The sequence below is a fragment of the Sorex araneus genome, chromosome 1, assembly GCF_027595985.1.
Source record: "Sorex araneus isolate mSorAra2 chromosome 1, mSorAra2.pri, whole genome shotgun sequence".
NCBI lineage: Eukaryota > Metazoa > Chordata > Mammalia > Eulipotyphla > Soricidae > Sorex > Sorex araneus.
This window is the reverse complement of record NC_073302.1, coordinates 396515954-396540909: the sequence shown is the minus strand read 5'-3', so window position 1 is coordinate 396540909 and position 24956 is coordinate 396515954. Positions and strand designations below refer to the sequence as shown.

At 36.5% G+C, this 24956-nt stretch overlaps 1 protein-coding gene across 1 annotated transcript in view; it reads right to left on the bottom strand.

Moving 5' to 3' along the window:
• The window catches only part of SEMA3E (semaphorin 3E), a 241595-nt gene that overhangs the window by 75733 nt on the left and 140906 nt on the right, over positions 1-24956 (bottom strand). Inside the window, exon 4 of the mRNA XM_004602144.2 lies at positions 22568-22687. Coding sequence (XP_004602201.1) covers positions 22568-22687 — 120 coding nt within the window. The remainder of the gene's footprint in view (positions 1-22567; positions 22688-24956) is intronic.

Here is a 24956-nt window from a genome sequence, read left to right as displayed (position 1 = left end):
TCACAGCAGAATAAAATGAAAGAAACACATTTAAAGAAACACAATAAGTGTCACTTTAGAAATGCACTTATTTCCTGATTTGTATACTTAACAAATAATAGAAATTGAACATAGGAGAGCAGAAAGGCTTGCTAGGTCTAGAAACTCAGATTTCACATAAGTGAACGAGTAATGGCAATAACTGATGCTCCTGGAAATTAAGGACCAGAATGGTCGGAGAGATAGCACAGTTAGGTGCTTGTTTGCACATGGCTGACCTAGGTTTGATCCCTGGCACCACACATGGTCCCCCAGACCCTGCCAGGACTGATCCCTGAACACAGAGCTGGGAGTAATCCCTGAACACTGTCACATATGAAGCAAATTTTAAAAATAATTAAAAATAGAGCTGTTACTGCATTAGTGACAATGACTGCTAACAATTATATGATATTCCTCTAGTGCCATTCTAGGTGCTTTACTTATAGAAATGCAATCCTCAAAACAACCCTATGCATGAAAGAGTGTTGAAAGCTTCATTTTATGAAAGAGGACACTGACACATGAAGAATAGAGTGAGCTTCCCAGCTCTTTACATAATTCCATAGCTAAAAGAGACTCGTTGAGGTCTACAATTACAGAAATCACTAAACCACTGTCATTATTTTAGGTGTGTACTTTCCAGAACAAAAAGATAGAGGGTTGCAAGACAACCCAAACTCTTGGTGGTGATTTAATCTGAGGAAGAGAATATGAATTTGGGAAGTGTTAAAGAAATATTTTTAATTTGTCTCTATTATTTAAATTCCTTACAGAAGAGAAATCAAGGCTTGCGTGAGTATAATTGACTGAAATAATATGGATGCTATTAGCTTCATATATCATTATGGAGGAAATGCAGAATATACATTTATAAAAGCTCTTAATAATGACTTTTTAAGATCCTATAATTAGAGAAAACCACTGATGAAGATATGTTCTATTTCCCCCAATCTTTAGAGTGCCTTTCATTTTCATATCTTCTTTCATACAGCCTGTACAATATAGAATTTATTTGGATGTCAAACAAATGATATTAAACTTAATTTGCATATTTTAGTAATGCATTTTAATGTTCACCACTACAGCATTCTAGTTACAGGATCTATTTCTTTAACTCCAAGTGTGCTGATTTTAATTAGACAGCACTGGAAAAAACACAAATCTACCTGGCTAAATTTCTGTCTTGAACCAATGGGCAAGTTTTAAAATAACACTGTTAGTGCCTTCATGTTTCTTTTGCTTTGTATTCTCTTGTGTACTACTGAGATTTGATAGATCTTATATTTTCTCTATAAGCACCTATTGAGAAAATAGATTTAATCAAGTGAGGAATAAGATATAGAAGTTCTACAGAAATTCCTATAGGAAAAAAAACCTTTTCCAGAGCAGGATTTGCTTACTTGTTTCTTTCTTGCTGTGCTTGCTAGAGTTCTTCCCTGGAGATGGGTTCATAGTGTGACTTTAGTTTATCTTGCAAGCTTTTTACATGTGACTTTAGAATCAAGCCAGTCCCTGTCTAAGCTGTTCTTGGCAAGGTCCAGTTGACCAGTAATTCCCTACTATAAAAGAGGAGTACATTGTTCTTGCAAGTAATACTGGGTGACCCTAAGAAGATCAAATCTGGTATTTCATTGGAGTAATGAATGCCCTTGGGTTAGAAAGCAAGAATCTGTGGTCGCATGCCAATGGACAGTAGAGAAACTGAGACACACAAGGATCAGGTCAGAGCTAGTCCCCTTGGACACACAGAAAAAGTCATGCTTGCGCACAATAGGGAGGGAGGTTGTAGTTAAAGGTACAACTACAGATTTTCACAGATCTAGTGCACTGGGATGGTGCAGGTTGAAATGGTTCAGGAAAGAAACAAACAACACTGGCTGAGGAGTAACAACCGGGGCCACGTGCTGGAAAATGCTGTGCCCAGCAGGCACTCTGTGGTAATGAAAACCACATGAAATAAGTAGTGGGGGAAAGGCTCTCCTCCAGAAGCCTGGTGATGGAGCCACATCTGAACCCCATGGAGGGATTGTCTTGTCTTTCTGAGTGCCACTTAGTATCCTGTACTGACAAATTTCTCAACTTTTGCCTTACAGAGAGCTGTGGTGAGGGGATTCACCCATAAACAAATATGACAGGTATATGAACTGGCATAGGTCAAAGCGAAACAACTGCTAACAGCTACATGATGTCTCCTTTGACTTACTCAGCCAAGGCTTTGGCAATCTGAATTAAGCAAATGCTCACTTGCACAATCCCAAGGAGAGATAGGATCAATTAATGCTCTCTGAGGTTACAGAAAGTGAGTCATGAACTAAGACCTTTGACTCCTCTCACACAGTGTCTCCTCTGCCAATCTAACTTTCCAAAGGTTTTATTTTAAAGAAACAGCTAACTTTCAATGTATCTAGAAAATTACATCATATATTTTTAACAAGTCTAACAATGGAGACGTATTATAGAATTCTGGATAAAAGTCGAGACTTTGACTGAAACCCAACTATGAACACTTTATAACTGTCACAGTAATTCAATTAAGAAAAGTCAGGACTCAGTATAAGATCTTGTGACGATGGACTGGAGCAGTAGCACAGCAAGTAGGGTGTTTACCTTGCATGCAGCCGACCAGATTCGATTCCTCCATCCCTCTAGGAGAGCCCGGCAAGCTACTGAGAGTATCCCACCCATACGGCAGAGCGTGGCAAGCTACTTGTGGCATACTGGATATGCCCAAAACAGTAACAACAAGTCTCACAATGGAGACATTGCTGGTGCCTGCTCGAGCAAATCGATGAGCAACGGGATGACAGTTCTACAGTGCTACAGACAGTATATAAGATCTGAGAGTTAGGAAATATATAATTCACATGAATTTATAAAAATATCAAGGAAAACATGAATATAAACTAAGGACGATGGGATTCCAACATTCATAATTTAAAGGATGAGAAGGCAAAATGTTCAAAATCTTAAGACAATGATGAGAAAGAATGGCTGAAAAGATAAAAAAAAATCTACAGAAAATTAAAAATACTATCAAGCATAGCTGAGAAACAGCATATGATGTTGAGTTGAAAAAGAACTAGAAGGCTCTGGGTAACAAGAGCAAAGTGATAGTTTATTCTGGGTTTAAGAGCAAAAACAGTAGAGGAAATATATGGCTTGTACAAACCATTTTTAGGACAAGTACAGTAAGGGTTAGAGTTAGCAAGGTCACAGTCTTATAGACAAAGTAGAGTTAAAAAAACATTTTTGGGGGCTGGAGAGATAGCACAGTGGGTAGGGCGTTTGCCTTGCATGCGGCCGACCCGGGTTCAAATCCCAGCATCCCATATGGTCCCCTGAGCACGGCCAGGGGTAATTCCTGAGTGCAGAGCCAGGAGTAACCCCTGTGCATTGCCAGGTGTGACCCAAAAAGAAAAAAGAAAAAAAAACATTTTTGTTTGCTTTACCATTCTTTTATTTTCTAAATTACAACTTTATTGCGGCTGATCCAGGCTCAATTTCTCCATCCCTCTCCGAGAGCCTGGCAAACTACTGAGAGTATCTCGTCCACACGGCAGAGCCTGGCAAGCTATCCCTGACATATTCGATATGCCAAAAAGAGTAACAACAAGTCTCACAATGGAGACGTTACTGGTGTTCACTCAAGCAAATTGATGAACAATGGGATGACAGTGCTACAACTTTATTAATATATCATTGATTGCCTTACTGTATAAATTTCAAGAATATTTGTTTGTTTCCTTCTAGGAAAAATCCAGCTTTTCTTAGGGCTTACTCCTGATTCTGAGTTTCGGGACCACTCATGGCAGGCTGATGGGACTATGTGGAATGCCTGGATTAAAATGTGGATAGAACCTTAGTTGACCGCATTCAAGGCACCCTACCCATGATATTATTGCTCTGGCCCCATACGTGTAATTTTCATTTTAAAATAGACACCTCTGTAAGATTACATGGGGTTTGTCCTTTTAGTCTTGCTGCAGGAAACTTAGTTTACTCTAAAGTAATGTCCTTTCTGTATGGACACAGGAAGACAGTTAATGTTATGCTTTGTAACTTGGGAGCTGATTGACACCAATAATATTTACTCCTGGGCATCTGCTTTCTCCACTCAGTTTCCCATAGTTCTTAGCACCACAAAGCAGGGTCCCGAGGAGGGACGGAATGGACCCAGGGCAAGCTGTGAGCTACGCTGGCATCAAAATGGCCCAGGCCAAAGTGCCACAATACTCAACCATAAGTTGAGAGCATGGTCATAAACAAATGCTGTCATGATCCAAAAGTAACAACGAGACTAAGACCCTTCTGGGGTTAGGAAGACTTACTTGGCCTGAGGACTGTGCTCTGGAATATATAGTAAATGTCCTCATGAAGAACCAAACTTTAAGTCTGATATATCTCTTACTGTGCTCATACAGAATGACATTGCTAGAAATATTAGAAGTAAATTTACTATAACTATTTTAGCCAATTACTAGATGACGAAGCAAGGGACACACCCTGACGCACCCTTGTTTGGACCCCACCCTTGAGAGGATCTCCTAGTAATCTCCTTAGATGAGATTTTGTTAATCTCCTGGAGTAATGGTCTTACCCTTTTTTGTTGATTTGTTAATGTTCAAACCACCTTTGTGTTACTGCCCTAAGTAATTTGCTATATAAACTAAGACTGTGAGAGAAAACAAGGGAGACAGAAGAAGAAGATTGGGGAAACAGAAGAAGGAGACGGGGGAGAGAGAAGAAGATGACACAAGAGAAGACACAGAAGACACACAGGAAGACACAGAAGTGAAGAAGACAACATAGACAGAAGATAACACAGAAGCAGAGACAGAGAGAGGTCGGAAGAGACCAGAGGAGAGACTATAGCAACAGAGACAAGAGACAGACAGAAGAGAGCATAGAAGCACACACAGAAGCAGAACACAAGGAGGAGCCGTCCCAATCCGGTCCTTACACAGCGGCTCAAGAGCACCGAACGCGAGCGGCGCATGCGAGAAAGAACTGCCCCGAGTGCCCTCGGACAACAAAACAACAGGACACATCATCGCGTCTCCTCCTCCTGCATGCCGACTTTGTGATGTTTTACACGCCTCTAAAATTTGTGTGCATTAGGAAGAAATAGTAGAAAAGAAAGAATGAATAAAGTAATAAAATAAATTAATGAAAAAGACAAGATAAGTGGATGGAATAGAGTTGAATATCCTGACACACAACCTCAAATATATGGCCATTTAATCTTTGATAAGGGAGTAGTAAATATGAAGTGGAGCAAGGAAAACCTTTTTAATGAGTGGTGCTGGGAAAACTGGACAGCTACAGGAAAAACAAAATGGACTCAAACTTCTACCTAATACCATGCACAAAAGTCAAATCAAGATAGATTAAAGACCTCAACATCAAACCCAAATCCATAAAACACATGGAAGAAAATGAAGGCAAAATCCTCCATGATATTGAAGCTAAAGGATCTTCAAAGATGAATTACTACTGACCAAGCAAGTAGGAGCAAAGAAAAACAAATGAGACTACATTAAACTCAGAAGCTTCTGCACCTCAAAAGCAATAGTGACCAAGATACAAAAACAGCTTAAAGAGTGGAAAACATTGTTCATTCAATACTCTTTTGATAAGGAGTTAATATCAAAGATATACAAGGCACTAGTAAAAAAACCTTACCAAAAAATAAAACCACAAACAAAACTAATCCCAACAAAAAATGGGGAGAAGAAATGAATATAAACTTCCTCAAAGAAGAAATTCGAATGACCAAAAGACACATGAAAAAATGTCCTTTATCACTAATCATCAGGGAGATGCGAATTAAATCAACAATGAGATATCATCTCACACCACAGAAACTGACATACGTCCAAAACATCAAGGACAAACAGTGGTGGCGCAGAAGCAAGGAGAAATGAACTCTCTTACACTGTTGGTGGGAATGTTGACTGGTCCAGCCTTTTTGTAAAACAATATGGGCATTGCTCAGAAACCTAGAAATAGAGCTCACATTTGACCCAGCAATAGCACTTCTGGGAATATAACTTGGGGGCCCCAAAACACAGAGCAGAAACACCATTTGAACTCTTACCTTCATTGCAGCACTATTCACAATAGCCAAAATCTGGAAACAACCTGAGTGCCCAAAGACAGATGAATGGATAAAGAAATTATGGCAAATCTACACAATGGAACACTACGCAGCTGTTAGGAAAACTGAAGTCATGAAATTTGCCTATAAATGGATGGACACGGAGAACATCATGCTGAGTGAAATGAGTCAGAGGTAGAGGGACAGATATAGAATAATGACTGCATTCATTTGTGGTATATAAAAATATATACTATAAAACTATATCCATGGCCAGGGAAAACAGGGACTATGGCTGGAATCTACCATAAGTGTATGTGGAGCAGAGGGTAGGTAAGGCAGAGATGGGGCCAATATCACAATAAGAGTTAGAAATTATCATGGTGGACAAGAGCTGAAAAGTATATAATGGGATATATTGCAAACCAAAATGACCCAAGAAGAAAAGAACCTTCTATAGAGAGCAATCTGGCAGGGGGTGGTGGGGGTGAAGTGATGGGGTGAAACTAGGAACATTAGTGCTGGGAAATGTACACTGGTGGAGAGATGGGTGTTGGAACACTGTATGACTTAAACAATCTTGAACAGCTTTGTAAAGGTCTATCTCACTGTGATTCAATAAAAAAATTAAAGAGATATATGAAATGGAGGCATAAGAGAAAAAAATAAATAATATCAGTAATAGTCATGAGTGCAGAGATGTCCAGTTGAGTCAGTACAAAAGTAGTATCAAATATTTAGAAGTGAAGGGGCATGTTATTGACATTTATTTCAAGTCCTCTATTAGCTGTGTAACAGGAAGACATATGTTATAGTTGAAACTATGAAGGAAACTTCAGAGACCTAAAATGAAAAAATAAAACAAAACATATAAGACCCAGGGCAGCTGCTCTGCACATAGAATCTCAAAATAGAAATCTGACATATTTGTGCTGAAATTGAAATCTTTGATCATTAGTTTTTCATCTTTAAAAGAGACATTTGAAGATGGAAAAGCAATGTTCAAAGGTTTAAAATAGTAACCGGAAGTCACAGAGCTAGTAGGTAGCAGAACCCAGGATTGAAAATGAATTGAATTAATTCAGTGAAGCCTAAAATCTATTCCCTGCAGTATTTTGAACCGATCTCTTACACCCAGAATAATAGTGATTTAGATAACCAGAAAAATTGAGAACAAAAATTGTTGACGACTTATGGTGTATTCATTGGAGGGGGGTGGGTTGTGTGACAACAACCAACAATCTCTGATTATAGTGATCTGAGAGTAAAATGAAAAAAAAATTGCTAACGGTTCAACTGAATCATAGTCAAATCATTGATGAGGATTCACAAAGACCATAGAGTTTGGGCAGTGAGTGACTATTACTACAGTGAGGCCTTCACTTTGCCAAGAAGAGAACATAATCAGAGGGATTAAATGATTGAGCAAATAGGAAGTTGTCTTTTGACAGCTGCAGATGGTGATGCGGTTTAAATAAAGAGCAGGCTGAATAAGACAGCTCAACAGATTGAAGCACACACACTGCTGAACTGTCTACCTGGCCACTTAGCACTGAACTGTCCCTCGTGAGCCAGCTCAAATATTCCAAAAGTAACTAACTCCCAGTTCTCCCAGGCACTAGTAGGGAGACTTCTCCACAAATGAATGAATGGAGAAGCAGAGCAATGGAATATGGAGATTCAAGAAGGTTGATGATGTCCAAACTGTTACGAAAATTACTAATCAACTCTATGTGATCTATTGTAAATTCATAAAATGTCTTAGATAATTAAGAAAACAGGACAGCACAGTGGGAAGAATCTGACCTTGGATCATAAAGTTCAAGTTCATCTACTTACTGGGCAGCTTCAGAAGCAACTTAAATTCTGTCTACTGTGCTCATTAGTTAAAAGAGACCTATAATTCGTCCCATGTGGGGAGTTTAGAGCATCAAAGCCAATGAGCACAAACATCTGGCCCATGGTAATCATGACAGTTACAGTCACATATTTACTGGAATAAACAGATTCTTACAATAAAATTGCCAGGTAAAGAGTATTACTTCAATGTGTAATTTTAGTTTTAAAAGTCTTCTCTCACTTTAGAATTTAAATGGGAGATTAGGGAGAAAAACTTTGTAAGGAGGTAAATATTCTTCAATATATTATTGCAGAAATATAATAACTATTTATAGCTGGTTTGTTTTGTTAGAAATAATAATGAATATGTATATTGATCAATTGATGATTATCCAAATCTGAATGATATTTCCATAAATAGATATCTATAGTCATATTTAACATTTCCAACAAAGAAGAAAAAAAGCTATTGCAGGAGACAAGGAAAAGGTGGATAAATGTGGTAGATCTATGTATCTACCCAAGTGCATAATTGAAAAGATTTAAGAAGATTGATATAAATACTGGAGCATCAATATTCTCCAATTATACTCATCAATGAACACTATTCACTGATAAGACACATTAGTGTTAAAAATGTTATAAATAAAGGAGTAAAGTGTATTCAGAGTGGCCTGGAAAATTATATTTCCTCAAAGTTAGTATAATAAGAGTGTTATCATTGTTTTTATTTTTAAGTTTTATATTACTTTTTTTATTTTCTTGAAGGAAAATTATGGTAATAAACAGCATAAGAATAATCCTATAAATCTGTAAACTGCTTCCATTTCTCTGCTATCTTTTCTTACCTGACTTTTTGTCTATGTAAAACTCAACATACCATTTCCAGGAAAATATTATAGTATTGAAAATTCAACAGTATTGAAAAGTTAACACAATAAATGCATAAAGTTAAGAGTTGACTTACTTTTAAAATATGCCTTAATTTTCCCTTCAGAAAGTAAAACACGACAAAATTCAATTTGCCAGACTGGAATAAGCAAGTCATTTTAATTAAGCCAATATTTTAATTAAGCTACCAAATTTAACTCTATGTACATCTGTTTTATATCAAGTCCATGAATTAGCAGTATATCATGTGACTGAATTTATAACTAATTTAACTTGAATATATTAATAAAATTCAAATTAGTTATAAGGACCACATATTATTTAACAAACTAAGGTTACTCAAATGTCTTAGTGAAAATATTATGATAACTAGAAGTCCACCAAGTTAGCATATTTTCTTCTATATACTAAGTTTCAATGAATATATCTAAAATCAGAGAACTTCATTAACATCTTAAAGGACATATTTTTCTAGATACTTTCAAGAGAATATTTAAAAACCAAATCCTTGATTTATCTGAAGTATGGAGCTGTTTTTATGGAAAAATAGGATTAGAATATAAAAACCAAAAATAAAATGTGTTAGTTCTTAGATGAATCAAAGGAAAAGAACGTGCTCATAACAGCATCAGCAAATGAAATAAATTCCTTAGAATGTCATCTAGAAATAGCAGTTAACCATAAAAGTAATTACCTAAAGAATAATAAGAGATTAATAATTGAAAAAAATTGTAATAGTTTGAAATAATTTCCTATCTAAAGCAGGCTTTCTGCACCTCAAAACAAATAGTGACCAAGATTAAAAGACAGCCCACACAGTGGCAAAAAATATTTACCCAATACCCAGCTTATAAGAGGTTAATATTCAAGATATATAAGGCACTGGTAGGAGTTTACAAGAGAAAAATATCCAATCCCATCAAAAAAGAGAAAGAGGAAAAGAACAGAAACTTCCTCAAAGAAGAAATACAAATGGCCAAAAGACACATGAAAAAATGCTAATCATCAGGGAGGTGCAAATCAAAATAATAATGAGATATCATCTCACACCACAGAGACTGGCACACTCAAAAAAGAACAAGGGCATCCATTAATGGTGTGGGTGTGGGGAGGCAGGGACTCTCCTTCAGTGTTGGTGGGAATGCTAACTGGTCCAACTTTTCTAGAGAACAATACGGGCATTCCTCAAAAAACAGGAAATTGAGCTTCCATACGACCCTGCAATACCACTTCTGGGAATATACTCTGGGGGAACCAAAACCACACAGCAGAAATACCATCTGCACTTACATGTTTATTGCAGCACTACTGGATCATTGTATGACCGAAACCTGATCATGGAACAGCTTTGTAGCTATGTATGTCATGGAGACTCAATTTACAAAACTAATGAATAAATAAAAATAGCAACCATGATTAAATAACCATCAAGTAAGGACTAGAAATGACATGACTACCATAACATTTCAATGTGAAAAAAAATAAATTTTGAAAATATTAAGTTTGAGGCATAAGGTACAAAAGTCTAGATGGAAAAAGTCTGCTTTTTTGAATGCAATGGATTTACACTGAATATAATCAATTATGTTAACATATTGTAAAACATAAATACACTGTAAAGCTCAAAAGTGGAAAAGTTAATAAAAATATCCATTTTTTGAGTAGTTAGGGCTGAAGAGATAGTACAGCAAGCAGGTCATTTGTCTTGCATGAGGCCTACCCGGGTTGGATCCCAGATACTCCAGATAGTTCCCGAAACTGGCCAGGAGTGATCCTTGAGTGTAGAACCAGGAATAAGCCTAGATCACTGCTGGGTGTGATGTCCCCCAAACAAAATAAAGCAAAAAACAAGCAGGCAAACAAAAAAATCCCCACTACTTTTTGAATGCTTTATTATAGGGTAATTTTATATATGGCTATATAAAATTTTATCTATATTATCTATAATTATTATATATAATAATTCATAAAGAATTTTATAGTTATAATTCCTACAACTAACCCATTGAAAAAATATTTTTGAGGCCCCAATAAGACATCTGATTAAATTACAGGAAAAATTAAAATGGAGGTATTTTGGAATCCAAAACATATGCTATTATTTTCTTCATAGGAGAACAATCCCCACCCCCTACCATATTTAGTACTATCTTTAGCATCTCTGAAGGAAGAATAAAGGCAAAAATCTAGAGATATGTATGTCCCAAATCTTTCTTAAGATCTTCTCCTGTGAGAGAATCTGATCACTGAAGAAGGCAGAGTTTAAATAGTTTTGCTATGTCACTTTTTTATAAACTTCATACTTTTCTTCTTCCTAAAGTTTTGTTTTAATTAGGTTATTCAAAAAATGGTGTCTAAACATGTAGGTGAGTTACCTTTGCTGGGTACAAAGGTACATGTGGTGTTAACACATTTCTTTTTACTTTTTCTCTTATCAGTGAATGTCATGCTTAACTGATGATTTGCCCAACATCTGTAGAATCTAGAGATATAGAGGATGGTTTTATTTGAAGCCCTCAAAATGATGCTCTTTTCTCTTTATGTGAATTTAATGATGTAGCAACTTATTTTTACTTTTAGTTTTTGGAGAGGGGAACTTAAAACCCTGATTGCCAAAAAAATCATCCATAGCATAATCAGGATATATATATATATATATGTATATATATATGTGTGTGTGTGTACAGATATACACACATATATGTATGTATGTCACTGTCACTATCATTGTCATTCCATTACTCATCGATTTGCTCAAGCGAGCACCAGTAATGTCTTCATTGTGAGACTTGTTGTTACTGTTTTTGGCTTATCGAATTCACCTTGGCGAGCTTGCCAGGCTCTGCAGTGAGGGCCCAATACTCATGGTAGCTTGCTGGGCTCTCTGAGAGGGGCGGAGAAATCAAACCCAGGTCGACCGCATGCAAGGCAAACGCCCTACCCGCTGTGCTATCGCTCCAGCCTATATATATATATATATAATATATATATGTATATATATGTATATATATGTGTATATATATTTCCTAAAAATATATAGAAACATGTTTCCCCTTCCTGTTTCTCTTTGCATTTTGCATTTTTATACAATTTGCCCTTTGTTCCATTACTCCCCATTTGTATTAAGTTTTCTATCAATTCCACAAGAAAAGAGGCCATAAAACCTTATAAATATTTTACCCCAATATATATTTTTCTTTTTAACAAAATATATCTGATATTTACATTTGCTTTTAGCTTTGTTTGTTTGTTTGCTTTGCTGGGGGAGGGGAGGAGGCACATACCTGTAGGTGCTTAGAATTTACTCCTGGCTCTGCATTCAGATATCACTCCTGCAGCCTAAGGGCATTATTTGAGGTGCTGCAGATTGAACCTGGGTCTGCCATGTGCAAAGAAAACACTCTACCCAAATATCTCTTCAGCTTTTAGTATTTTGCATTGGTCCCTTGTAAACTCCAACAACAAATTCATTTGACAAATGACCATCAGTTCTTAAATAGTTAAGTTAAAAATTAAAACTAAGAAATTTAAAAATTCTGACCCTTAACAGATATATGAAAAATGTGCAGTTTAATTAGTCATGAAATAAATAAAATGTAATCTATAGAAAGACAACACTACAAACCCAACAAACTTTCATAATAAATTATTATCTGGGAGTAACTGGACTCTAATACCCTGATGATGGCATGAATTGGTACAATAACTGAAAAACAGTTCAGTAGCATTTACTAAAACTGGACAATGCATCTTCCTTAATTCAGTAAATCACACTGTTAGAATGAATCAAGAGAAAACATATGCATGGTTACAAAAACATGAAAATATATTTTTACAGTAAAATAACATTTCAACAGCTGTAAAAACACAAATGATCAGCTAAAGGAGTAAGGGTAAACTACTGAAGCATGCTTTTAGAAAAAAATACTAGATAGAAATGGGAAGACATGAACTATAGCAGACACACCACAGATTAATTTCATCATATTACTAAACAAAAGATGTTATATTACTAAACATAATTATGCTATGAATGCACCATTTACATAAAGTTCTGAAAGTTGCAAACTGATAAAAGAAGATAAATATCAAAATATTGGGGTTTAGACAATGGTCACTGAATGCCTCTATTTCAAACTACAACACCCAAAATGAAAGAGAGAACAAAAGGGAATGCCATGCCACAGAGGTGGGGTGGGAAAAAGGGGGGATGGGGTGTGGGTGGTGGGAGAGATACTGGGATCGTTGGTGGTGGAGAATGGGCACTGGTGGAGGAATGGGTACTCGATAATTGTATGATTAAAATGTAAGCACGAAAGCTTGTAAATATGTAACTTTATCTCAAGGTGATTCACACACGCACACACACACACACACGCACACACATATATATATATATACATACACATATATATGGGTTTAGGGGTTTAGGGGAATATTTTTAAAGGTACAATAGCAGTACTAGGGTACTGGTTATTTCTTTCTTTTTTATTAATTAATTTATTTTTTTAATTAGTGAGTCACTGTGAGGGTACAGTTACAAATTTACCCATTTTTAAAAAAATTTTATTTATTTTTTATTTTTTTAATAAATTTTATTGAATCACCATGTGGAGGGTTACATAGTTCTCAGGATTATGTCAGTTATACAATACTCAAACACCCTTCCCTTCACCAGTGCCCATATTCCATCACCAACCACCCCATTATACCTCCGCCCCCTCCCACCTCCCCAGAAAGTGATCAATTTCACTTCGTTTACACTTTATCTTGGTTACATTCCATGTTTCAACACATAACTCACTATTGTTGCTAGGGTTTCCCCCCAAAAAAGAAAAGACAGTCCTACTGTCAAGGAAGCATTTGATAGCTCTCCATTGCTGAGAATGTAGAGATATTAAGTCCCGCTGTTTGTTACATAACTTTTCTATTTCCACCCCCCCTTCGTCCCGCGCCTGTTTAGTAATCACCATGCTGCCTGACAAAGGGAAAAAAAAACGAAAAAGATGGTTATTTCCCGTTTCAGCCAGCGTGGGGCTCTGGCTTAGTTGATAGTCTGGTAGAATGTCTGCCAGCAGTTTCTGGAGCCAAGAGTAATACGCTGGTATTGGCCCCGGCTCGAGATTCCACCAGCGTCCCACTGTTCCAAGTACATAATAATTTATTCCCTTGTATCCCATTCCCACGCCACCAGGTCCGTGTCAGCTTAATGGACATCATACTATGGTTAACGCCACACCGCATTTCTTCCCGGGAAAGAAGGATATTTCTTCTCAGCCAGTGTGGGGATATGGCTTAGTTCAGTCTATAGAGATGGCTACCACTTTGATTGCCTTCAATATTTCAGCAAAAGACTTACTATTCTTGTTAGGATTTCCCACCAAAGTCCGACCAGTTAAAAAGGAACCATTTCATATTGGTTATGATTAAATGACATTAGGTCGCGCGGCCATGGCAGTGGCCGCACGGCTTTGAATTTCTGTATAAAGTCCAGGAAAAGTACAGCCAGAAATTACACGTCACTAATACTTTAACCCTATTATGGTCCCCCCAAAGTCCAACCCGTTACAAAGGAACCATTTCATATTGCTGTTGATTAGATGACATTAGGCTGCTGCGGCTGCGCGGTTTTGGGTTTCTATATAAAGTCCAGGGAAAATTCTGCCTAAAATTCTATCGCTACAATCTTTTACCCTTCAACAAAAAACTCAGTACTATTGTTTGGAGTTTCCCCCCACGGTAAGCCCTGCTAAAAATGAACATTTACACATTGCTGACAATCAAGAGATATTAGGTCTTGATTGCAATAGCAGCCGCGCGGTTTGGGATTTCTATATGAAGTCCAGGGAAAATACTTTTGGTAATTGCTCCGAGCACACAGTTTGGAGGCATTTGGGGAACGCCGCTCATGTCCAAAGTGGTTCAGTTGCCTCCGGGGTCGATCTCGCGTGGCGGCACAAAGGGCACAAATTTACCCATCTTCATGCTTGTGTTTCCCTCACACAATATTCAAGAACCAATCACTCCACCAAGTGTCCATTCTCCACCACCAATGAACCCAGTATCCCTTCCACCCTCCAATCCCATCCCCCTCACCCCACTCTGCCTCTGTGGCAGGGTATTTCATTTTGTTTTCTCTCACCTTTTGGGTGTTGTGGTTTGCAATAGGGGTACTGAGTGGCCATTGTGTTCAGTCTCTAGTCTACTTTCAGCACGCATCTCCCTTCCCACGCGGGATCTCCAACCACATTTTACCTGGTGTTCCCTTCTCTATCTGGGCTGCCTCTTCCCCCAGCATGTGAGGCCAGCTTCCAAGTCATGGAGCCAACCTCGTTGTATTATACACTACTATTCTTGGGTGTTAGTCTCCTATTCTGTTACTTTATATTCCACAGGTGAGTACAATCTTTCTATGTCTGTCCCTCTCTTTCTGACTCATTTCACTTAGCATGATACTTTCCATGTTGATCCACTTATATGCAAAGTTCATGACTTCATCTTTTCTAACAGCTGTATAGTATTCCATTGTATAGATGTTCCAAAGTTTCTTTAACCAGTCATCTGTTCTCAGGCACTTGGGTTTTTTCCAGATTCTGGCTACTGTAAACAGTACTGTGATGAACATATAAGTGCAGATGTTATTTTGACTGTACTTTTTTGTTTCTCTAGGATATATTCCCAGAAGTGGTATTGCTGGATCAAATGGAAGCTCAATTTCTAATTTTTTGAGAAGCGTCCATATTGTTTTCCAAAAGGGCTGAACCAGTCAGCCTTCCTACCAGCAGTGTAGAAGGGTCCCTTCTCCCCACATCCTCTCCAATAGCGGTTGCTTTTGTTTTTTTGGATGTGTGCCATTCTCTCACATTAGTGTGAGGTGGTACCTTATAGTTGTTTTGATCTGCATCTCCCTGATGATTAGTGATGCAGAACATTTTTCATGTACCTTTTAGCCATTCATATCTCTTCCTTAGAAAATTTTCTGTTCATTTCTTTGCCTCATTTTCTGATGGGGTTGGATGTTTTCTTCTTGTAGAGCTCAACCAGTGCTTTATATAAGGTACTGGTGATTTCTTACCTCTTGAGCTTGATGTTGGTTATTTGTATTTGCTCAATTTTTGGATATCTAATCATGCATACACTATTTTTTGCAACCTATATACTCTTTTGAATACATTTTATATGTGAAAAAAAAGGTATATTAAAGTATGTCTCGGCTCTCTATGTTATGCGCCTAAATTTGTGTTCTAAAGACTTAAGACAGAGAAACAAATGTTACTGTGTTATCATCAAAAATCTCAAACGGTTGGCCAAATTAAAGAAAATTAAAGAAAAGGGGGGCCGCACTTCAAAATTCTATCTTATAAATACTATTATTCAATTTCTTAATGTGAACTTGTTAGAATTTTCAAGTTTTACATTCATCTATGAATTAACAAAACCTGTTCATTCCTTAATTCATTCCCTAACTCATTCTACGGTTACTAATTATTTACAAGATTCTAAACACATGGGTTTTAAGAAGTTTTTATAATCTTTCTAATACTTAAGTAACAAATGCAAAGTGCCTGTCAGGATCAGAGGGAGAAAGAAACTGGCTCTGGCCACTGGTCCAAGTGTGCATTGTGTGAGTCCTGAGGCCTGTGCAGCGTTGTGAAGGGCTTGCTTCTATGGGAGGGATGGCGTAGCAACGACTTAGCATCAACTGATTCTTTTCATTTCAGTTGTGTGGGAATCACAATTTACTATGTGCAACCAACTGGTTTTCAAATGTAAGCTGCCTTAGAGAAAACAAACAAGAAACACTGTTTGTGACAAACAAAGTACATCTGTGAGCTGAATCAGGCATATGGCTGGCAGTTTTTTTAGTGTCTAATCAAACTTAAGGGGCCTGAATGCTCACTGTGCTACAGCCATGGGCAGCCCATTTGCCCTTTGGGGACTCCAGCACTATACTCATTCTCTGACTGAAGTCTCAGAATTAAAAGTATAAAAATAAACAGCCTAATCATATGCATAATATTTGATTCTTAGTATAAAATACTGCATAGATGTTTTGGTCAGTAAGACATAATTATTGTGTCTTGTAAAGAAATAAACTAGCCTTGAAATATTGGCGTGAAAAAAAATCAACTGAACATTAAAAAAAAACAACTTTAGAATACGAATGGTTTTTATTATACACACATGTTTACAGAAATTAATATATCAGATTCCTATGAGTATTTTGGAAGTTAGGCCCAAACACCAGTTTCCTTTGATTATTTCATTGACATTTTCTGTGTACTCATAATATTCAAATGGAAAAATAAGCTTCATAGCAGAGCTGGCTGCTCCCTGGGGATTTGGCCTGTTACTTTTTTAAATTAAAGCTATGACCAGCATAGTCCTTTCCTGGCCCTTCATTCCCAAGAGAGGCAACAGGAAAGATGCTCAGTAACACTGCCTCCCTTCCCCCTGAGCCAGCAAGGATATAGAAGGACAAGCCTCTTACTAACTTCCTCACACACGGAGATGGTGTAAAAGAGGGCAATGAGTGATGTGTGTCTAGCAGTCGGCTTTCACAGCAGCTTTCTTGGAACCATTCTCAGATGAAATGGAGCACAAGGAATCCTTTTTCCCTCCCTAAGGCCTAAAGGGAGCAATCTGTCTACCCTGAGACATTCTTTAATAACCTCTGGGATTTTAGGCATCACAAGAGTAACAGACTGCAAAGTCCTGAAGAAAGTATCAAGCTCAACTTTTAAGGTCCTACAGCTCATGATAATGCCTTTACGTATCACAGAAACTTAGGTTTTGATCACAATGAAGTAGAATAAAAACAATGCAGAAGATGAGCCCTTGGGGTACAAGATACATTTCTTTTTAAAATACTGGAAATAGGCTGGAGAGACTGTACAGTGGGCAGGGTGCTTGCGTTGCCTGCCACTGACCTGAGTTTGATCCCTGGCACTCTGTTTGGTGCAGAGATCACCAAGAATGATCCCTGAGCACAGAGCCAGGAGCAAACCCTGCACACAATTTTGTTCCCCCCAACAGAACAAAAAATAAAATAACAAAAATACTAAGAGTATCTTCTATGCACTGTTGGGTGTATGCCCCCAAATATATAAATGAACAAAAAAAACACAAATTTATCATCTTCTAATACTAATTTCTAAAGAATAAATCTTGATATAATATAATATTTAATTCAAAATTACTTATCTTTTCCTATTGTGTTCTATATCTTTTAAATTATGACATATTTCTGCATATGATCCCTCTTTCTTTATTGCTTGCTTTCTTGATGGTATCTTCCTTCCTTCCTCCTTTCCTTCCTTCCCTACTTCTTTTCTTTTAATGTTTTGTTTTTACTTAGGCCCCATGATTTGTAACACTGTTCATAATAAAGTTTCTGGCTCAGGGTGTTCCAGCACCACACCACTACTAGTTAGTGTCTTCCTTCCAATGTCTCCACCCCCATCACACTCAGCTCTGTACCGGTTTCATTTAAATGCATTAGGGCATTAATCTTCATCATCATCATCATCATCATCATCATCATCATCATCATCATCTTGTTGATCATCGATTTTCTTGAGCAGTCTCAGTAACATCTTCATTCGTCCTAGCCCTGAGATTTTAGAAACCTCTCTTTACTCGTCCTTCCCAACAGTGCCACATTGGAGGCTCTTTCAGGGTCACGTCAATGAGACCCATCATTATTACTGGTTTTGGCATATGAATACGCCACAGGGAGCTTGCCAGGCTCTTTCTTGAGGGCAGGAAACTCTCGGTACCTTGCCAGGTTCTCCGAGAGGGAGAATAGGACATGAAAGCCCATCAAAATGTGTAACCATTAGGTTTATAACTACATCTTCATCCAAATTATAATCTGAATATTTCTGTAAACTTAAAATGAGTTTAGTATGTTAAAAGAAAACTGATAATTATTGTTAAATAATAATAATTTCCATATATTTATCATACTTGAATGATTAATTCTCACTCTGGATTTCTCTTAAAACTAATCAGCTCCAACACTGTGAAGACAGTCAAAATGAAACAAATGGAAATAAATTGGGACAAAATTAAAAAAAAAACACTGAAAAACAGATTTGGAAATCTTTTTAGAAACTGTTGTAGCAACTCTAAGCACGGCCATGTATGGTCCCCAAACTAGAACTAAAACAAACAAAAATAACCACATGTGAAGTACTGAGAAGAATAACTTAATTACTGGCCCTTAAAATTTTGAATTTGTTTTACCTCTCCAAAACCACTTAGAATAACTGTAATGGGAGAGACAGACAAAGATTAAGGTTCTTGCCTTGTATAAAGCCAACCAACTTAACTTGGATTCCTGTTACCACATAAAGTTCCCAAAGCAGGAGTTACTGCTGAGCACATAGACAGGACCAAGTACTGAACACAGACATAGCACAATATCCCCATAAATAAATAAATAAATACATATATAAAACCATTACATAATCACTCTATCTTAAACATGTAAAAAAACAATATGGCTAGTAGATTGCTAATGACATCTAAAATTACCTTTTCCTATATATTAGTGTCCTGTATAAACTCATACCTTATGTGTGGGCAGAATCTACTCTAGGGTGGTCAACCACTCAGATTATAGTATTCATATGATGGATAAATAGCAATTTTCATAACTAAGTTACATTATATGAGTTCCTTTTGGTCAACTGGACTGAAAAAATTGCCTGTTGGTGTTGAACAAATGTAAGGATGGGTAAAGTGACAAGGATCTGCAGGTGTCATCTAAGATAAAAGAATGGTGGTTGGTAATACATCAAGCAAGTGCAAGATTAGGGGCCAGAGAGATACTACAGCAGGTAGGGTGCTTGCCTTGCACATGGCCAACCTGGGTTCAGTGGCCCTAAAATCAGCTAGGAGTCATCCCTCAGTGCAGAATTAAGAGCTAACCCTAAGCAGCAAAAGGAAAAACCAAAAAAATTAAGAGCAAACCCTGAGCCCCAAAGCAAAAGCAAAAAAGAAACTGCAGATTTGAGTCCTACACCTTCAATGAAGCAAATATTTCAGCAACTACAAGATCTTGAAGATATTACAGTCCATATAAAATTTGATTTTAGCCTTGAGAGACCTTGAACTATGAGGCCACCCATCCAGTCCTACAGAAACTGTAAGACAAGATATATGTTTTAAGCTTGTTGATTTTTGATATTTTTCAACAAGTGGCAAGTGATGCAAGTGATTTTTCAACATATAAAACTAACACAAATAGTAACATGCTAAATTCACTTTGTTCTAACAAAAAATCATTTGTTAAATAATGAAAGCAAAGTAATTTTGCAGTTCAAGGCATTTAGACCTTTCCCAGTTCTCCAAAATCAACTTTCAAAAGTAAAAAGGACTCAATTTCTGAACTTTAAATGGTTTTTACTTATTACTGCCTTTGTCATCATTCAACTACTTCTTAATCTCGTCTATTCTGATTATTCTATTATGAATTTCTGCTATCCTGGTCTGTACTAGTTTCATCTGCTTGGGCTCTGCTTACATTGAAGCTCCCTAGACATCTGCTGTCATTTAAATAATGGCATTTTCAATTGACTTGGTAAATTGAGAGAAGAAAAATGAATTGAGGGTAGGAGAAATGAAGAAGTGGGAGCAAGAAGGGAGGGGACAGTGAGGAAGGAGTAGGGATAAGGAAGGGCTAGCATGGATGTGTTGGGAGAGAGAGAGGTAGGGAGAGAGAGAGACAGACAGATGGACAGAGAGAGATAGACTTGATAATCGTCAGGGACAGTACTCTAGAACTCACTAACTCAACTTATTCTTATCCTCTCTTTCGCTTCAGCAGCTACTTTTTAAATAACTTTAAAATAAAATTAAGAGTTGTAACCGAAACACTGAATATTTTTACAGTTCTCATAAAAACCTCCTCAGCTCTCTCTTGCTCTAAAGATTGTTATTCTTCCAAATTATGAAGAAATAAAATTTGAACTGCTTTGAAAATTCTCTTTTATGAACAACATTCAATAAAATACTAAGTTATATAAACTCTCCTGCTGATCGGTTTCTCACATCACTTCCATACTTGTTTTTCTTTGCTATTACAAGAACACCGCTGCATGGTCTTACAGAGGCTTCTGTAACAAACTCTTTTAATTTCTGCCTTTCAGCTCTCTCTACTTGAATAAATCCTAAGTATTACTAATGTCATTCAATCAAGCACTGTTCAAACTTTTTCAAGACTCCATGGTATTTTTAGATATAATAATGAAATTTTAGTGGCATTAAAATATTTCTCCAACTTGTCTTAACATTATTAACAGTTGTTTACTAACCAACCAGATTAATGTCAGCAAAATGAGCCCTTGGGTATCTACCTCTTAGGTTTTTGAATGTATGTATTTTGTTGTTTATAACAATTTACAAATTCTTATTCTCTCATATAAAATTTTATCAAATCTCCAAGGAGATTTTTCGCTAAATATGTCACTGCTCTTATTATCATATGAACATGCTTCCTTAATTACATGCCACATTTTATTTCAAATATAGATTTTCAATCAAATTTTATATTTAGATAATCACTTGAGAAAAATATTGAATGTCATGTATATAAAAATAAGTTATATTTTGTTATAATTTTGCTAATTACAATGCACCTCTATGGTGCATAATTAACTTTTATATTCAACCACAGATGACTAATAATCAAAATATGATAATTAAAAAATTCTACATAAGGGCCGGAGTGATAGCATAGTGTGTAGGGCATTTGCCTGCATGTAACCGGCCCAGGTTCGATCCCTGGCATCCCAAAATGTTCCCCCACCACCAGCCCAAGCACCACCAGGAGTAATTCTTGAGTGCAAAACCAGGAGTAACCCCTGAGCATCGCTGGGTGTGACCCAACAAGAAAAAAAAATTCTACACATAAGAATACTTTACACCTGAGGTAACTCAACTAGAAGCTTTCTGCAGAGGCAAGTGAAGTAAGCATTTCAAATATTGCTACCTATATTTGTACCAGAATATTAACTAGTACAAAGTATATCAGAAATGAATTTCACTAGTAAATGTAAGTTTTTTTGCATGTAGTGAATAAAATATTTGAGTCAACGATGCTTTTAGATAAAAGGAAAGCGTATACTTAATTACAGAAATACCTAGATCTCTGTTTTATCTGTGTTGCATCTAATTGTAGTATTTCACCATCAAACCAAAATTAATATTACATATTCTGACATCAGAATACAGTTTAATATGCTTCTATGTGAAACTATGATACAAGTGTTTTAAAATGTGCCTAAAATAATTAAGGGTTGAACATTTGTTAGGGCAGGTTATACAACTGATCTTCAGGCACAGCTGTTAGTAAATATATGTGTGGCTGAATTCAGTTGAGATTTTCTTTCTTTAAACTGCATCACTAGTTGTACAGTGTTGGGGAAGACACACAACTTTAGTCAACTCACAATTACTTCTCACACCATCTTCAACACTATATATAGTAATTCTCTTTGTATAAATTTATATGTGTGTGTTGAAATGTATGTTCAATGTATATATCTTCTAGCTGGCAAGATTTTAAAGCTTCAGAGATTATTTTTCTGATTCAAGAAAACAAAATCAGGGCAGCACAAGTAGTTTTACTCTCTTCGAAAGAAATGCTATGATCTTCAAGCAGACTATTATTATGTTATTTTTATTGATAGCAACACATAAAAAACATCTTACCTCCAAATGATAACCAACTCTGATAAAGGCACAGTGTGGGTCAAAAGCTCCAGTACCACAGGTCAGAAGGTGCGTCCTGTTATAGTGATGCAAGACTCGAACATAATTTGCACATTCACCCTAAGTCAGGACAGAGGAAGGGGAGAGAAAAACAGTTACTGTGTGATAACCTAATTAGCACTATTTTGATTTTTGCTTTTTCTCTCCCCAGAAATTTCATGATTTAATCTTCATTTATGAAAGGAAGCCAGAAAAACAGATGAAAAGAGAACCAGCAGAAAACATTGGGGAAACAAGCCGTCCTGATTACAATTTCTAGTACACAATGGAGGCGCCGAAAAAAAAAGCACTCTTAAAGAATACATTAAAATAAATAGGCTTTCATAACAATATATTTGTCTAAGAAATTAGTTTATTCACAATATGACTATTATTAAATATAAGGAAAAATAATGAATTAGCATAAAGACAGAGAGCCAGTAAATAGGAAAAGCTTTATTACCCAGAAGGAAACAAAAAAATCTCTGACATAATAGAGCTCCATTGTTTAGGATTAATGTTATATATTCAAAGTCATAAATTCAGAGAAAACACTTGCATAGATAAGTGCCACATAAACATATAGCAATACAACCAAAAGTAATGTGTGTATGTATATAGTACCAGGATCAGATCTATTTATCATGTAAGATGTGTTCTACAACTTAACTACATTCTGGTACTATACCTGGTACTATAATACTATAACAGAGAAATCAGTAAACATTTCATAATGTTTTTAATATTCTAATAAAGGAGCAAAATGTAAAAGTATTTACTTTTTGTATTTGATGAATCACCCAGTCTCAGTTGTAGCTATTTTCCTCTTTAACTACAGCATAGACACAGCCATAGAAAACATAATACAAATATCTGTAGTTATGTACTGATAACCCTTCCTTTACCATAGCCCCCCCAAGAAAAGAGCAGGCCACATTTGGGAAAACATGTCTTATGTGCATATGCTGAGACTCACTGCATTCTTTTTAAAAGACAGAATATTTATTTTATTCATCTCTGTATTCCTGTTGATCAAACAGTACCTGAAACATTTGTGCGTTTTACAAAGTTGTGTTCTACTATTATGCTATATTTGGCACATTTCTAATATAAAAGTCACTAGGTTAAAGATTTAATATATTAATCACTCCTTGAGTTTTATTATGACTATGCCAAATCAAAGAAGTTTTAAATTATGGCAAAGCAATTTAATTCTTTTATTCTAGCAAACATGTTGGCAAATTGGGTATTTCTGGTTTGTCAAAAAAATGAAAAAAATGTGAAGTTCTATTTGTATATTGATAGCGATAAGCTTAATAACAATGCATGCAAAATTCAGTTAATCAAATGCTTTGGAAGTACAGACTTTTTACTTTAAATGTGACAGTCTTATAATTAACACGTTATATCATTAACCTAAAATATAACATATAACTCATATGATAAAAGCATCAGAATAAAAGGGCCAGCATAACCATCTCATCATTAATGATTCAAAGTGTAATATTTCCTTGGTAAGAAGTAGCAATGCATTCCTAAACTGATTAGCCAAGAAACAGATATATTTACTTCTTTAATTTTGCCCTCATGTAGCATTTTATCCTGTGCATGACACATGTAGTTAAGAAATGTAATCAGTTAAGCATGGAAAAATAGTTTATTTCTCACATTGCTATAAGCAACAGCTTTATATGTCCTTAAACTGGCACATCTTGGATGAGCCAATTGCACCATACTTTGGCTCCTATGAGCTTTATACAACACAGTCTAAGAGAGTGTTCAATTAGTCAACATCTTGCTGTGGACTAAAGAAGCAAGAATGCCTTGACTCATTTCTTGGCTAGGACCCAGTTGCTACAGAAAATCAAGAGTTGGTATAATGTATGTTAATCTTTGTACTACATTATTTTTTCCCCCTGATAGCCAAGGAGAAACTAACATTCAAAAGATGGAGAAGAAAAAACATAGAATGACTGTACTCATTTGTGGGATTAAAAACAAAAACATAGTATGAGACTAATCAGTAGAAACAAGGGCCAGGACAAATAGTCCATGGTTTGGAGCCTGGGGTAGAGGGCAATTGGGATAGAGAAGGGATTATAATGACAATGATGGTTGGACAGGATCTCTCTGGATGGGATGGAAGTGGTAAAAGGACCAAACATGATGGCCTAATGTCCTCTCAGTATTTGCATTGCAAACTCTAATGCCCAAAAGGGTGGGGAGGGAGGAGGAAGAGAGGGAGAGAGATAAATAGAGAGAGAGAGACAGAGACAGAGAGACAGAGACACAGAGAGACAGAGAGAGAGAAAGAAGAAAAGTGCCTGTCATAGAGGCAGGCTGGGGGTGG